We start from the raw sequence: 16,417 nt of genomic DNA, 5'->3' as shown, positions 1-16,417 counted from the left end.
CAGGAGTGTCTGTTGCTTCAGACATGCATGCATTCTTTTCACACGTGCTGGTTTACACAATAAATTACAATACACCGTACAATGTATACTGCAGCAACAAAATTTTTATTATAGAGTGCATAGAAAAATACACGATAAACCTCCAGTGGCTCAGAGGACGGTGTAAATATTTTCCATCTGACGCCATTTCTTGCACGTTTGTCTGAAAGAACAGATACGGTTGACGCTGCGCAGATGCACGACATATTTTCAACGTTAATTCGATGTCTGCGAATTCCTTGACATCAGCTGTATTGGGTGCAGATCTACTACCCAGTTTATTCTTCTTCTTATTATTATCGTATGCATCAATTACAGTAATACACATTTAGCAAAACAAAGAAATATACATAAAGATGAACATGTGAAATGATATACAGTACACAAGTTTTAAAACGGCTCAGACTACACTCGGAGTGCCTCGTGGGATGCTTGATGGAGCTTCTCAGTGCCACCAGGGAAGCGTCTGATTGGACAGTCTTTCACAATGTGGCTCATTGTTTGGGTGTCACCACAGTCCCACACACTGTCACTTGAAAAGCCCCACTTGTGCATGTTGTATTTGCACCTACCCTCTTCAGTCCGATATCTGTTTAACCGCACCCACACCTCCCTCGGTTGGTGGAAGCCAGGAACTGGAACTGTAGGATTGTCTACAAGTTCGTGGTTCTGGGTTCTTGTAGCTTGCCACTCACGTTTCCACTCTGCGTCCTGGTCGAATCCTGTGGATAGCATTTGGGCTCCCATTTCATACGCTGGTCTTCTAGATTTGAGGCGTTTCCTGGGCAGCGATAGCAAATCGTCATGAAGAGGGATCGAGTTGTTTTCAGAAACTTGCTGACATAGGTTGTAAAGAGCAGCCTTTCGACGGAGGTCTGGTGGACAGATGTTTGAAAGCACTGGTAGCCAGCAAGTAGGTGTAGGCCGGACAGTGCCACTAACTACTCTCATAACTGAGTTCAGTTGGACGTCTACTTTCACTACGTGGGCGCTTCGGAGCCAAACTGGTGCACAGTAATCTGCCGCAGAGTATACCACTGCAAGGATGCTCCTCGGAGGACTGTACTGCCTGCCAGCTTTCTCACAAGGTTCATTCGTGTTTGTATCTTCTTGGCCAAGTTGGAAAGGTGTTTTTTGTATGTTAAAGTTCTGTCCAGAGTGACTCCCAAGTATTTTGGGCTTTCCTGTTCCAAGATGGCCGAACTGTGGACTGATCTTTGCTGTGAAATGCGATTACAGAGATGGAACTGGCTTACCTCGGTTTTAGAAACATTTGGTCTCAGTCGCCACTATTCTATCCAATAGTGATGTACGAAAATCTGTGCTAGACAACTTATCCCGCTTATCGAAAGCAGTCATCATAACCGCTTCGGCTATGCGTGCCTTCCAGACCGACCAATATCCACATGTCACACCGCCTACATCCTTCTATAGTAATCCACTAAATTCGTCACCTGATTTTAGCAACACGACTAGCATTCCCGCAACGAGGAGAACGACACAACGAAGAATCGTGACTACAGTTGTTATCGTCGTACGGCCACCTAGGCTTCTCATGTGTACTAAACGGGTAGTAAATCTACACGTAATAATGCTGATGTCAAAGAATTTCCAGGCGGCAAATTAATTTCTAAAATATGACGCAGTTTCAGTGGCCAGCGTATCAGATTAAACTGGTGCTCCCAGCAGTAACTAAACCCAGCTCCAATGCGTAAAAAGCGTGATCGCTACTTTTAGCTACCGAGGAGGATACTCATATTTACGACACCAGTAAAATGAGTAATAACCCAAGTATGGTAAATAGTATCTGAACTGAAAAGAGGGGGGTGGGGGTGGGGGAATCAAATGATATGTCGCTACTGTGGAATAATTTTTCGAACCGGCCCTGCAGAGAAATTCAGATGCCTTCTGCAGCATTAAATTCTGGCCTGACACAACTGCAATTTTGCCCCTGTTGCTGAAAGAGAGTTACCGCACAATCTACAACTCTATCAATGACTGAGTCATTTTGTCTTCGAGGGAAACTCCCCGTCGCACCCCCCCCCCCCCTCCCTTTCCCTCAAATTTAGTGGTCAGATGGCCCAGCGTATAGCCCGTCAAAAACTGAACACAGATTAAGCATGAAAACAGGAAGGTGTTCTGAACAGTGAAAAAGAAGAAAATAGAAACAGTGAATAGTCCAAGCTCAACACGTGTATCATCGAGTGGTTGTGTGGTCACTGTGTCGGACTCCGAAGGAGATGCTTTTTCAAATCTTCCTCGTGTCCCATTTTTTCCCATAAAATGAACTGTCCGGCCGGACACTGACTTCTCTGTTCGCTGTTTTTGTCTGTGTCGTGGTGTAACATCCGTCTGCAACAGCGAGGTGTAAGGAAGGGACCTCCAGACGTACGTACTTACCATTTGTTATTCACAAGTACCACATGTTACGACTCTTGCGTTCCGTTTTGGAAGTTTTTACTTCGCAATTCCTTTATAATTCACACCCGTTTATTTGTTGTTTTCATTTCTGTGATAGGTCTTGGTCACAGTATTCATCACATTGACTTGCGACGGTAGTAAATTTTTACCACATGACTCATATTCTATAACCAATGTATAGTATGATGCTAGCCAAGACTACAGAAGAACAGGCACGTAAGACCGGACGGAAAGTTCACAATTTTGTGAAAAGAAAAGGGGCACGAGGGAGATTTGAACACGGACCTCCCGCTTGGCAGTACAACAACATGACCACACAACCACGACGCCGTCGTTGTTGGCTTTGGCTCGATGCAACATACCTTGAGCTCGGATCGTTCGTTGTTTCTATCTTTCTTACCAGTTCAGTACATCTACTTCCTGTTTTGATCCTTGATCTGTATTCAGTTTCTGACTGGCTACCCACTGGGACATTTTACCACTAAATCTGAAACATTGGCTTGCTGGGAAGAAATTTTCGTCTAATGAGGAATTGATTTGAAAGCAAATAAATAACCAGGTCCAGATTTAATCTTACTTTCGTTTCACAAAGGATGCTCTACGACATTGGCCCCTTACTTAGTTTGCACAATGTTTGCTAACCCCCTTTGGTCCTTTGATGAGGCTATGCAGCTGCAGCGTGCAAGCAAACCATCTCATGACAGAGACTACGAGGGACATTTAATAAATAATGCACAGGGTGGTATTGCTGTGGATTGTCTGATGCAAGAAAAATAAAAATAAATGGTTCATATGGCTCTGAGCACTATCGGACTTATCTGCTGGGGTCATCAGTCCCCTAGAACTTATAATTACTTAAACCTAACTAACCTAAGGAAATCACACACATCCATGCCCGAGGCAGGATTGCAACCTTTCGAACCTGGGACCGTAGAGGTCGCACAGTTCCAGACTGTAGCGCCTAGAAACGCTCGGCTACTCAGGCCGGCAAGAAAAATTAGGATTACGTCAGATGTAGTTGGGCGGTTGCGGAAGAAGCACATGTTTTTGTTTCTTCAGTGTGTACACTAGCATGGCGAGAGGCAGAAATGGATCCTGCAGGGGTCTTGGGTACTGTGACTGTTAAAAGACCAGAGGTCATACATCAAGATCGAAACCTTACGCTGCAAAAACCTGACAGTGCGTTAAGTGAGGTTTGTGGCGAGTTTACAGTGGTCCACAGCACCGTTTCACATTGGATTAATAGCTTCCGTGGTGGTCGTACGAGCATTGACGATAATCCAAGACCCAGAAGGCCAAGAAAGTCAACAGATGAACGAAGTGTGAAACTTGTGGCAGCTGCTCTTGAAGAAGATCGTAGTACGACTTGCCAGAAACTCTCTGCAGCCACAGGAATGTCAGTATTGCGTATTCTGACAGATGATTTGAAGCAGAGAAAAATTACTGCGTGATGGGCCTCACACAGTGTGACAGCTGAAAACGCCGGGACATTGCAACCTTGCTCAAACAACGATTCGACCGTGAAGGCCAAGGATTACTGTCTCGAATTATCGCTGTTGATGAAACGAGGATTAGAGACTTTGAACCGTTGTTGGAATCACAGTCCAGTGAATGGAGATCAGATTATCCACATCCAAAAAAATTTCGACGCGCTCAATGAAAGATCAAGGAAACAATGATTTTTGCTCATGATCACCAAGGAATCATCATGACAGTCCGGCCGCTGTGGTCGAACGGTTCTGGGCGCTTCAGTCAGGAACCACGCGGCTGCTACGGTCGCAGGTTCGAATCCTGCTACGGGCATGGATGTCTGTGATGGCCTTAGGTTAGTTAGGTTTAAGTAGTTCTCAGTCTAGGGGACTGAAGACCTCCGATGTTAAGTCTCATAGTGCTTAGTGCCATTTGAACCATCATGACAGCTAGAGTCCCCTGTGGAACGAGTATCACAGCAATGTACTATCGTAACTTCACGTAAAACCTTACGCAGAAAAATGCGCAAAACCCGACCTCAGTTGCTTGAGGCTGGGCTATTCGTTCTCCACGACAAAGCTCATCCGCATATCGGCATTGTTGTAGACCGAAACCGCGCGAATACGTATTGGGAGTGTTGCCGCATCCTCCTGACAGTCCGGACATGAGTCCACCAGACTTCAACTTGTTCCCAAAGTTGAAAAAATCTGTGCATGGACTTTGTTACCCTTCTCTGGAGGAGCTTTTTACCACTGTTACCCGCGCCATTACATATACTAAGAGAAGTGGTGACCTGGATGGAATAATAAGAGCTTCCGAGACGTTGGGGCTCAGCCATAGAGAAGCAGGTAGACTACACTGAAGAACTGTAAAGAGACGCTGAAGAAACGTAAATAAATGTGCAAGCAAAAACTATTAGCGTGTGTTATTTTTGAAAAGTCCCTCGTACTTGCTGCCCCAGATTTATGTCTGACACCAAGTTGGTGAACACAAGAGGACCAAAACGAAATGACGGATGAAGGAAACGGCGCAGTACATTTGGAACTCTCTAAAGGTGTGAGAGACGTAACGGAGGGATGGAGATATGCGGTGGCGAGTTACCTGGCTCTAGCTTGTCGTTGTCGTTGACGTGGTAGAGCGTGGGCCTGCCCACTGCGGCGGACAGCATCGAAGCCGCCACGAGGAGCAGCAGCGTCTGCATCGCGGGAGACATGTGGAAGAGCAGCGGCAGCTGGCGGAACTCTAGGTGTACGCTCGCCGGCGACTCGGCGCGAACTGGCGAGTGCGGCGAAAGTCGGCCGCAGCAAAGCAAAGCACAGCACAGCACAGCCTGCAGCCCACGCGCACCTGTTGCCCCCGCACAACAACAGCACAGCCCAGCCTCCAGCCGCCTGTCCTTGCGTCAGCTGACGGGCACCTGTGACGGAATCGCACAGGGAGCGACGTCTCGGGAAGACGCCCGCTGCCTAGCTACGTTCTCGCTCTAGCTTTCGTTGCCACGCCCGCGCAGTTTCCGTCAAAGTACAGCAGCGTATTGGCTGTTCACTGAACGTATACCAAACGGCCAAAATTCTCAGCACAGCTGGAAAACATTTTATGTGGTAGAGTCCGCGCAGAATAACGTGCCTGGTGGATGCGCAGTCGTCAGGGCACGCGTGAGGAGAGCGGTAGTGGTGGGGGTTGCAGGCAAGCGCTTCAGGGAAAATGCCGAGCGCTGGAGGGGAAGTGCCGTTCCCAGCTGAAGTCTACACTCACAGTTTTGTAAATGCTATTTATAGCCCCTCTATACCCACACTTGCATAGTGACCATTCAGACAGATCTGTTACCTCCGCTTTGCTTACAAGGGAACCTCCCCATCGCACCCCCCTCAGATTTAGTTATAAGTTGGCACAGTGGATAGGCCTTGAAAAACTGAACACAGATCAATCGAGAAAACAGGTAGAAGTTGTGTGGAACTATGAAAAAAATAAGCAAAATATACAAACTGAGTAGTCCATGTGCAAGATAAGCAACATCAAGAATCGTGTGAGCCCAGTAGCGCCGTGGTCCCGTGGTTAGCGTGAGCAGCTGCAGAATGAGAGGTTCTTGGTTCAGGTCTTCCCTCGAGTGAAAAGTTTAATTTTTTATTCTCAGGCAATTATCAAATTTCAGGTACTCACACATAATCAACTTCGCTCTCCAAAATTCCAGGACACGTTCAGATTTGCTTGGACATATGCAGGATTTGACGGTTTACACACGGAAAAATTTGAAAACGTTAAAAACATATGTTTTGACAGAGCACAGGGAAAACTGTGCGACTGTGAAACTGTTCCATTCATTTATTGCAGTTTATGTGACAAACTCTTATGTTTTCATCACTTTTTTTGGAAGTGATTATCACATCCACAAGAAAACCTAAATCGGGCAAGGTATAAGAATCTTTTTACCTATTCGCCAAGTGTACAAGTTAGGTGGGTCGACAACATATTCCTGTCATGTGACGCACATGCCGTCACCAGTGTCGTATAGAATATATCAGACGTGTTTTCCTGTGGAGGAATCGGTTGACCTATGACCTTGCGATCAAATGTTTTGGGTTCCCATTGGAGAGGCACGTCCTTTCGTCTACTAATCGCACGGTTTGGCGGTGCGGTCGCAAAACACAGACACTAAACTTATTACAGTGAACAGAGACGTCAATGAACGAACAGACGGATCATAACTTTGCGAAAATAAAGAAAGTAAACTTTTCACACGAGGGGAAGACTTGAACCTAGGACCTCTCATTCTGCAGCTGCTCACGCTAATCACGGGACCATGGCGCTCCTGAACTCACGCTATCCTTGATGTTGCCTATCTTGCACATGGACTACTCATTTTGTATATTTTGCTTATTTTTTTCATAGTTCCACACAACTTCTATCTGTTTTCTCGATTGATCTGTGTTCAGTTTTTCAAGGCCTATCCACTCTGCCAACTTATAACTAAATCTGAGGAGGGTGCGATGGGGAGGTTCCCTTGTTAGTTAACTGGCTGTTGACTGAATGTACACCAAATGTCCAAAATTGTACAGAATAACGTGCCCTGTAGATACGCAGTCGGCAGGGCATGCGTGAGGAGAGCGGTAGTGATGGGGATTACGGGCAGGTGCTGTAGGCGAGATGCCATTCCAAACTGAATCCTACACCCATAGTTTTGTAAATGTCGAGTATAGCCATCCATGCTAGGGCTGTTGATAATATATCGATGTGCTGACAATTTTTCCAATAAAATATCGATATATATCAGCAATATATTTTCAACAATATATCGATGTCGAGTGCTGAATTTTTTTAAAATATTTTTTCACAATTTTCGATAAATATTTGAAGTAGTTCTTTGGAAACTGTAGTAGAACATAATTTTACTTTCACTGTGTGAGGGAGTCTTACCACTTTCGAGCTTTCATCACGTCCAGTCTCTCTCTTTGACGGTGTGAAGCAAACAAAGGAGTCTGACTGCGATGGGTGTGCAGTGTGAATGGGATAATAAGATATCCGATGTGGAGAAATAGCACACCAGTTGCGTTAAAAAAAAAATTTAACGCAGCTAGTGAGCTGTTTCTTCACATAAGCATCATTCAAAAACAGCTGCTCAAACTGATGAACAAAAAACTAAATAACAAGATTGGTATTGCAGTGGGTGGAGACGTGTGAGGGGAAATGCTGACGTAATCGATGGGCGGCGCTACCAGCAGAAACCGCAACGTTTAACTTCACCACGCAACTTTGACAAGACAACTGCTAGGTTGCTGCCGTTTGCAGAAATGAAAAAAAACAGGGGAGCCGACGTGAAATGTTCCGGGCAGATCCGATATGTGACGAAACCTAACGACGAACCCAGCGGATATCTTTTACTGTGCCACTCACAGGCAGTTACCATTGTCAGCAATGTGTTTATGACCAAGCATGAATGTGCATCGTTTCCCTTTCAATTCTTGCTCTGAGAGGGATAAGCAGGCTGCTAGGTTGCTGATGCACACAATATCTAATAATAAATCAGTAATTAAATATACAGCTCTACAACTGGCAGTATATTTACAATGTGCAGCCGACATTTTTTTGGTCAGTACGTCGATACCTTTTCTGTCGATATATCAAAAGTATTTTTCTATATATATTGAGGGCTGATATGATATTTTTTAAATATTGATATATCGGTTTGCCAATGTTTTTAAAAATATCAAAAGTCGTACTCCACACCCGCACTTGCGTAGTGACCATCAAACAGGTCTGCAACCTCTGCTTTGCTTAGTATATAACAAGAATTCCTCTGAAAATTCCACAGAAGCAGGGATTTACACTGAAGAATCAAAGAAACTGGTACACCTGCCTAATGCCGTGTAGGGCCTCCGTGAGCACGCAGAAGTGCCGAAAATGACGTGGCATGGACTCGACCAATGTCTGCAGTGGTGCTGGAGGGAACTGACAGCATGTATCCTACACGGCTGTCCATAAATCCGTAAGAGTACGAGGGGATGGAGATCTCTTCTGAATAGTACTTTGTAAGGCATCGCAGATATGCTCAATAATGTTCATGTCTGGGGAGTTTGGTGGCCAGTGGAAGTGTTTAAACTCAGAAGAGTGTTCCTGGAGCCACTCTGTAGCAGTTCTCGGCGTTTGGGGTGTCGCATTGTCCTGCTGGAATTGCCCAAGTCAGTCGGAATGCACAATGGACATGAATGGATGCAGGTGATCAGACAGGGTGCTTACGTACGTGCAACCTGTCAGAGTCGTATCTAGACGTATCAGGGGTCCCATATCACTCCAATCGCACACGCCCCACACCATTACAGAGCCTCCTGCAGCTTGAACACTCCCCTGTTGGCATGTACGGTTCATGAATTCATGAGGTTATCTCCATACCCGGACACCTCCATGTTTCCGTCATCAACAGTCCATTGTCGGTGTTGACGGGCCAGACGAGGCCGTGCTTTGTGTCATGCAGTCATCAAGGGTACATGAGGGGGTCTTCAGCTCCGAAAGCCGATATCAGTGATGTTTTGTTTTAATGGTTCGGACGCTGACACTTGTTTATGGCCCAGCACTGAAATCTACAGCAATTTTCGGAAGGGTTGCACTTTTGTGACGTCGAACGATTCTCTTCAGTAGTCGTTGGTCCCGTTCTTACAGGATCTTTTACGATCCGCAGCGATTTGGTGTTTATTTGATTCTTGATATTCACGTACACTCATAAAATGATCATACACGAAAATCCCCACATCATCTCTGTGGTGTCACCGCCAGACACCACACTTGCTAGGTGGTAGCCTTTAAATCGGCCGCGGTCCGGTAGTATACGTCGGACCCGCGTGTCGCCACTGTCAGTGATTGCAGACCGAGCGCCGCCACACGGCAGGTCTAGAGAGACTTCCTAGCACTCGCCCCAGTTGTGCAGCAGACTTTGCTAGCGATGCTACACTGACAAATACGCTCTCATTTTCCGAGACGATAGTTAGCATAGCCTTCAGCTACGTCATTTGCTACGACCTAGCAAGGCGCCATTACCAGTTTATATTGAGATTATTATTGATGTATCAACAAGAGCGATGTTCTCCAAGTATGGATTAAAGTTAAGTTTTACATCAACTATGTACTTTATTTGCTGCTATTAATTCCCTTAACTGTTCCAGACCTCACGCCAGTTTGCGTGAGCTTAAACGCGTGCCTTTCGGTTACCCGTCACTGTGGATTGGCTGTCTTGCCAGTCCACTACAATCACTACCTCATAGATGCTGTGTCTCATCGCTCTTGCGCCGACTATAACACCATGTTCAAACCCACTTAAATCTTGATAACCTGCCATTGTGGCAGAAGTAACCGATCTAACAACTGTGCCAAACACTTGTCTTATATAGGTGTTGCCGACCGCAGCCTAGTCAACGAAGACCAAAAAATGGCAATTACGGCGAAAAATTCGTATAGTCGCAAATCTTTGTATAGTGTTATGGTGGAGTGTCATGAACAACATACTAAAAACCCTGACCTGTAGGGTCAGGTTGAGGGGTGGGAGGGGGGCAGCTCGTTTAAAGGTCACTTTTTTACGTTTTCCTTGAATAACTCGGAAACTGTGGCTTCTAGCGACAATGTTCTCCAGTGAAAAATTAAAGTACTCTGAATGTTCTAGAAAAAATGTCCCATCCATTTCTTCTTTAGGACCAATAATATTTGCGTTACAAGGGGTGGAAAAATAGCAAATTTATGAAAACAATCTTTTAATGGTATAAAATTAATGTTTATTGTTAAATAAAGTTGATTAAGGCCAAATATTAAATGGCTATAGCTCATTTACATAGAGTAGAAAAGTACTGAGGGATAAATTTTGTTCTGAGGATGTTACAGGTGGCAGCAGATGAGGGTGGAGTTTGCGGGGAGGGGGCGGTGGAGGGTAGAAGATGATGGAAGGCATGAGACGGAATGACGTGATGCACTTCCCTTATTTGTTCGTCTGCAAAATGAAGAGCGAGTTAGTGAGTCCTCGCTCCACCTATCCCATTAAGTCGCAAGAAGCAATTACAGGATGTTTCAGCAAGTTATACGGACCCTTCCACAGCGCATCTCATAAATCACAGGTGACGCAAGAGCCAGACACACCTGGAGATTTTTGATATTTCACAAAATGCGTTGTACGAGGACACATTTTAGAAATGTTTATTTTCCACAAATGCAGAAGGCGGCTCAAAAAATTTTATTGCATAAATCGATAGCTGAGCTATTCAAGAATACGCTGTCGAAATTTCAAAACGAAATTCACATTCGATTAGATTTTATGAGCATAGAAACGAGTGCACATCGCGTACAGGCTCCAGCGCAGATTTATTAAGGGATTAATTACTGGATAGATGTTTAGGTGGCCACACACAAAATGCGGATGAAAGTTTTAATTCCACTATTTGGTGATTAGCTCCTAAAGGCTTGCGCTTATTCATTTAAGCAAATTCGTCTCTTCTGATGGTCATGAAGGAGGCAGGAATTGTAGAACGCACGCAAAGCTTCAATTATGCCGAACAAATGGATAACCACCGCGTGAGCCGGCGAATTGACGTAGTTCATTGGAGTGGAAGGATGGTCGGAAAGCTCGGAAAGCAGTGGCCTATGAGGAAGAATAAGGATTACTATATGGTGCTGGAAACACAGATTAATCGGTAAGCATTTTACATTATTGTTAACTTCCTTGAATTTCTAGTTTCCGAGATTTTATTTTTCAAACGTGTTTATTTTGAAATGACTTGTTTCACTTTTGCATGCAGTCTAACTTAGAAAGTACAGAACCGATCATTATGAAAATTAATAATATGATTCTTTATAAAATTATGAATTATATGAACCAACTTGTGAGATGATATCATGATTTTAGGGTATTTTTCTTTGCATATTCGTCCGCCCCCGGTAGCTGAATGGTCAGCGTGACAGAGCGTCAATCCTCTGGTTCCGGTTTCGATTCCCGGCTGGGTCGGGGAATTTTCCCCGCACAGGGACTGGATGTTGTGCGGTCATCATCATCCTATCATCCTCATCGACTGCAGGTCACAGAAGTGGCGTCAAATTGAAAGACCAGCACCCAGCGAACGGTCTGCCGACGGGGGGTCCTAGCCATACGAGCAAATGAAATTTGCATAATTAGAGAAAAATCGTGAAAATCGAAGTAAACTGTTCCAACGCCTGCAAAATTTTTAATTTTAATTATTTTCACCTTCATTGAGGTTAATATTCTTAGAAAATAAGTTATTAATGTAAAATCAAAGCCTTTTTTATTTCAGATGAAAATCAGAATGGCTACACTGTACGGAATTGGAGAACTATGCTCACGACCTCCAGCGGACATCACGGCGTAACTTCGTTATTTTTGGTTGAAATTATTTAAAAAATCACAAAAACTGTATGAAATATGACTGAAATGATGTAAAAATTAGATTAAATTCTAATTAACTCTTTCTACCCAAAAAAATTCCAAAAAATCTGTGTCAAACAGCCTCCTAATATGGTTTCTCCCCTTAACACTAAATGGAATACAGATATCAGTTATGAATAGAACTACACATACAAACAAAACCTATGTACATTTCTGCACACCACCTGGCACCGGTAGCTGATTGCTGGGCACACTGTACTTTTGTTGCGGCTTTTTTTCTGGGAAAGGCGGCTTCCCCCACCATGAGGACTGCCCGCCCTTCTATTTACACACAGCACTTTCTGCGTACCAGAAGTTTTGCGCTTTGCAATCAGCACATAGCCTATGTGCTCAAACATTATGATAGAAATTGTACTGTGATATTTGATGGTTATGGTGATGTGAACAGTACAAAACGAGCAGAGCAGAAGAGAAGGGTCTTCACAAAAACTTCAGTTGACATCAATTTTAATGAAAGCACGACTGTCACTGTTGAACAGGAGCATTTTCTCGCAAACGAAAAGAAGAAAACCAGGCTTTATAGCACTACCTCTAGTAACAAAACGACAGTAAAGGGAATGGAAACAGTAGTTACTACAGGTGATACTGACGGTACGATAGTGAGATTGCATTAGGTGAAGCTGCCTGCACCGAACTGTCACGATAATTGGGGGAGACGTCGACTTAATTGCTTTACTGATTGCTTTTTCACAGCCCGGCACTAACATATACTTCATGAAGCCTGGTAAGGACAAGGCTGAATCCAAACTGCTTTCGACAGATAAACTCCAGCAATTTCCTTTTGCTGAAACCATCCCCCTACTCCATTCCTTTAGCATAGTGTGACGCACCCTCTGCCATTTACAACAACAGCAGAGGAGGAATGGTTAAGCTTTTCAGTAGATCCCGAGGCAAATAAAGACAACATCCGACATCTTCAATAACCTCTCGACACGAGCAGAGGAGATCGCACAGGCTGGTGAGAAGATATTTCTGTAATCGAATGAACATCAGCAAGATAAAAATAAGCTCTCATATGATGCATTCTTGAAGGCATAAACGAAGCCAAAACCAGACCTTGCCTCACTACCGCAAACCATTGGAGCTACACACCAGCAGTCTTTTAGAGTTTATTTACAGGTAAACTAATTTTATTCAGTGTGTGTGTTTGTATATAATTATTGTTACAATACCATTTCTTGTTACTTCCTGATGTTTGGTTACTTACTTACAGATACAACAGTGGCTCAGCAACCCCATACTGACGACTGACTGTGGATGGAAGCGAGGGAGGACGGATCGCTCCATCCACTGACTACCACAGACCCAGTAGCACCTGAAGCTACACTGAACAACATCTTTTGCCGACGTTCTACTGGGTGTGGGGAACGATGTGGTCGTCGAAAAGGAGGAATCATTTCTTCAATGGTTTGCGGCCCGTGCCATGGCAGGAGTACAAATGGCGCACCGTTGCTCGATGCGCTGACGATGATACAGTTGTTGATTCTTGAAATCTACAAATCGAAGATAATACGTGGTTTTATATAACCAATGCATGTTTTCTGTTATTTCCAAGTTCACTGGGCATTAAACATTAATTTTACACCATTAAAACATAGCTTTTTTAAAAAAAAAAAAAATGGTGGCTTTTACACCACTTGTAAGACGGCAACTATTAGTACAAGAGAAAAATTAATAGGAGCTTTTTCATAGGAAATTTAACGTACTTTAATTTTGTACTGCGAAACAGTTTCGCTAGAAGCCTTGGTATTCGAATTATTAAAAAAAAGGTGAAAAAGTGCCCTTTAAACCCCACCCCAACGTTCACACCCTACAGATCAGGATTTTTAGTATGTTGTTCATTTGTCCATGAGACTTCGTCCTACCATTGTACAAAAATTTGTGACTACACGAATTTTTTCCCCTAATTTTTCTTCTTTGACTGGGCTATTCTCCCTGTTTACATATCTGTTCAAAATGGTTGAAATGGCTCTAAGCACTATGGGACTTAACTGCTGAGGTCATCAGTCCCCTAGAACTTAGAACTACTTAAACCTAACTAACCTAAGGACATCACACACATCCGTGCCCGAGGCAGGATTCGAACCTGCGACCGTAGCGGTCGCGCGGTTCCAGACTGAAGCGCCTAGAAGCGCTCGGCCACTTCGGCCGGCTTAGGGTGTTGTATTGTATTAAACCGTGGACCTAGAAACGACGGAGGCTTCGTCCCGCCATAGCCTTCAGTGATTCACAACCCCACAACAGGCCCCAGCAGTCCACCCACCCCTCCGCCGCCCAGCACCGAACCGAGGGTTATTGTGCGATTCGGTCCCAGTGGACCCCCAGCGGGCGTCTCATACCAGACTAGTGTAACCTCAAAAGTTTGCGTGGTAGAGTAATGGAGGTGGTGTGTGTGTGTGTGTGTGTGTGTGTGTGTGTGTGTGTGTGTGTGTGTGTGTGTGTCTGTGCTCACGTGGAAACGGTGTATGCGCACAATCGCCAGCACTAAGCAAATGAGGCGGAATAAGGGGAACCAGCCTGCATTCGCCGAGGTAGATGGAAAACCACGTTAAAAACTATCCACAGGCTGGCCGGCACACTGGGCCACGACACAAATCCGCTGGGCGAATTCGTGCCGGGAACCGGCACGCTTTCCCGCTCGGGAAGCAGTGCGTTAGACCACGCGGCTAGCCCTGTGGGCTGATTTTTGCCTTGGTGGTTGACCATTCTACAGCTTTCAGAGAAGCGCAATGAGCAGAGAATTTTGAGGAAAACCTACACATTTCTCTTGCTGTCATGTTAAAATTTGCTTCTTGACCAAAACAAAAGCGGAGTTTACACAGATTCGCCTCACTAACATGTTGTGCAGAGACAAGTGCGAGAGAGTTCTGAAACAGTGGTTCATTAAGTTTATTAAATGAGAAACTGAGGAAAACCACAGTCGGTATCTTATGAAATAGCGAATCATCGGTACAAAAATAAACGTGTAATGTTTTCACTTACGTTGTTCCAAAACCCATAGCAGTTCTCGTTTCACCAATTATCCATGGCCCTTAAAAATTACACTTTTTCATCGAAAAACTCTGTAGTTAGTGAAATAACACTGTAGGTAAAGAAGTTTCGCATAGTAACAATATGTCAAAATACTCTCCCCTTTCCAAGTTATCATCATCTGCCGAAATCTCACTTCAATATCTCAAACCTTTTAGGAAATATGAAGAATGCTTCCTTTATTGCTGTCGCACAGGATCACAAATGAGTGTCCTACATCAGAACAATTTTCTCAACATTGGTGACTGATAGAGACCTCCATCAAAGTCTAAATAAAAAATTCAATATGTTAGCTAAATTTCATCCACAGCAACATATGCAATATGCTCCACACGCAATGTGATAGCGATTCTTATTTTTCATTGCAAAATTTTTCGAATTTGGTGCTGTGTCTAACTTCCATACGAATACGACCATTAACGAAATAATGGGTACGTCATCGTGAACCCGAAGTAACGCAAATATGAAATTTATTACCGAGTAGTTTCTGTAAAATTGCATGGCGTGCGCCTCGATTGTGTTGTCGCCGACAGGCCGAAAGCGGGCAAACACTGTCGGCCTCCCCTTCCGAACAAACGACTGAACTCGCACAGCGCCTTGGACGATAACTGGTCACTGGACGTTGGCCAGAGTGTCCTGGGCGGACTCTAATAGTCGGGTTTCGAACACGGGACCCAAAATTAAAAAGCCGCGATGCTAACGACTGAGACACCATTTCGTCCGAGGACATCGCGCGGTCAAAGGCATATAAAGTACCTGAAAATGGTCGAGTACGTACGGATGATGCGAGAAACGTGTTCTCTTATTTCTACTGCTCATCCCGTGAACAAAGTTCCTAGAAAATCAGGTAGTGGCGCTTGCAGTGTTCTCCTCCTAAGTGATAAAAAACTGCACGAAATCATCCATGGGAGGATAAGGAGCAAAGACGGTCGTACAGACGTATGGTTAGAAAGACGTTCCATGGGAGGTACAGGCACGTGAAGGAGGAGGTAACAGATCTTTATTATTTTAAGAAATCACTTACCAGGCACTTTTTTATGTGTTTTTATTTATGCCATTACACTGTTCAGGGTTTTGTTATGTCTCCCTTTGCACGATATGTGGTTCTCTAGTAAGTGGCTGATACAGAAAAACCTCAAGGAGGGGACGCTAAAGATATCTTGAACTACCTTTACTTTTACCGTAATAAACAATAATCAAGTCACATGCAGACTTTAAGAAAGTTTTATTTAAACTGATTATAAATATATATAATACAATGCCATTTTATGATATAAAAAATTACAATTGTGGTTCTCTTTCTTAAATGATGAGCCGCGGGGGAGGGGGGTTGCCACGTGGTCTGGGGCGTCTTGTCGCGGTCCGCGCGGCTCTCCCCGTCGGAGGTTCGGAGGTTCGAGTCCTCCCTCGGGCATGGGTGTGCGTGTGTTGTCCGTAGCGTAAGTCAGTTTAAGTCAGGTTAAGTAGCGTGTAGGCTTAGGGACCGATGACCTCAGCAGTTTGGTCCCTTAAGACCTTACCACA

The 16,417-nt window shown here is 44.4% G+C and overlaps 1 protein-coding gene across 1 annotated transcript in view; it reads right to left on the bottom strand.

The window, feature by feature from the left end:
• Nucleotides 1-12,201, bottom strand: part of LOC126419719 (uncharacterized) — a 175,367-nt gene extending 163,166 nt beyond the window's left edge. The window contains exons 1-2 of the mRNA XM_050086899.1: nt 12,153-12,201; nt 5,032-5,277 (exon numbers count right to left, since the gene is read on the bottom strand). Of these exons, the coding sequence (XP_049942856.1) occupies nt 5,032-5,277; nt 12,153-12,201 (295 nt within the window). The remainder of the gene's footprint in view (nt 1-5,031; nt 5,278-12,152) is intronic.
• Between the last annotated feature and the right edge of the window lie 4,216 nt (nt 12,202-16,417).

This window comes from Schistocerca serialis, chromosome 9 (genome assembly GCF_023864345.2).
Source record: "Schistocerca serialis cubense isolate TAMUIC-IGC-003099 chromosome 9, iqSchSeri2.2, whole genome shotgun sequence".
Classification (NCBI taxonomy): domain Eukaryota; kingdom Metazoa; phylum Arthropoda; class Insecta; order Orthoptera; family Acrididae; genus Schistocerca; species Schistocerca serialis.
Note: the sequence above shows the minus strand (reverse complement) of the source record. Positions and strands in the feature narration are given on the sequence as shown.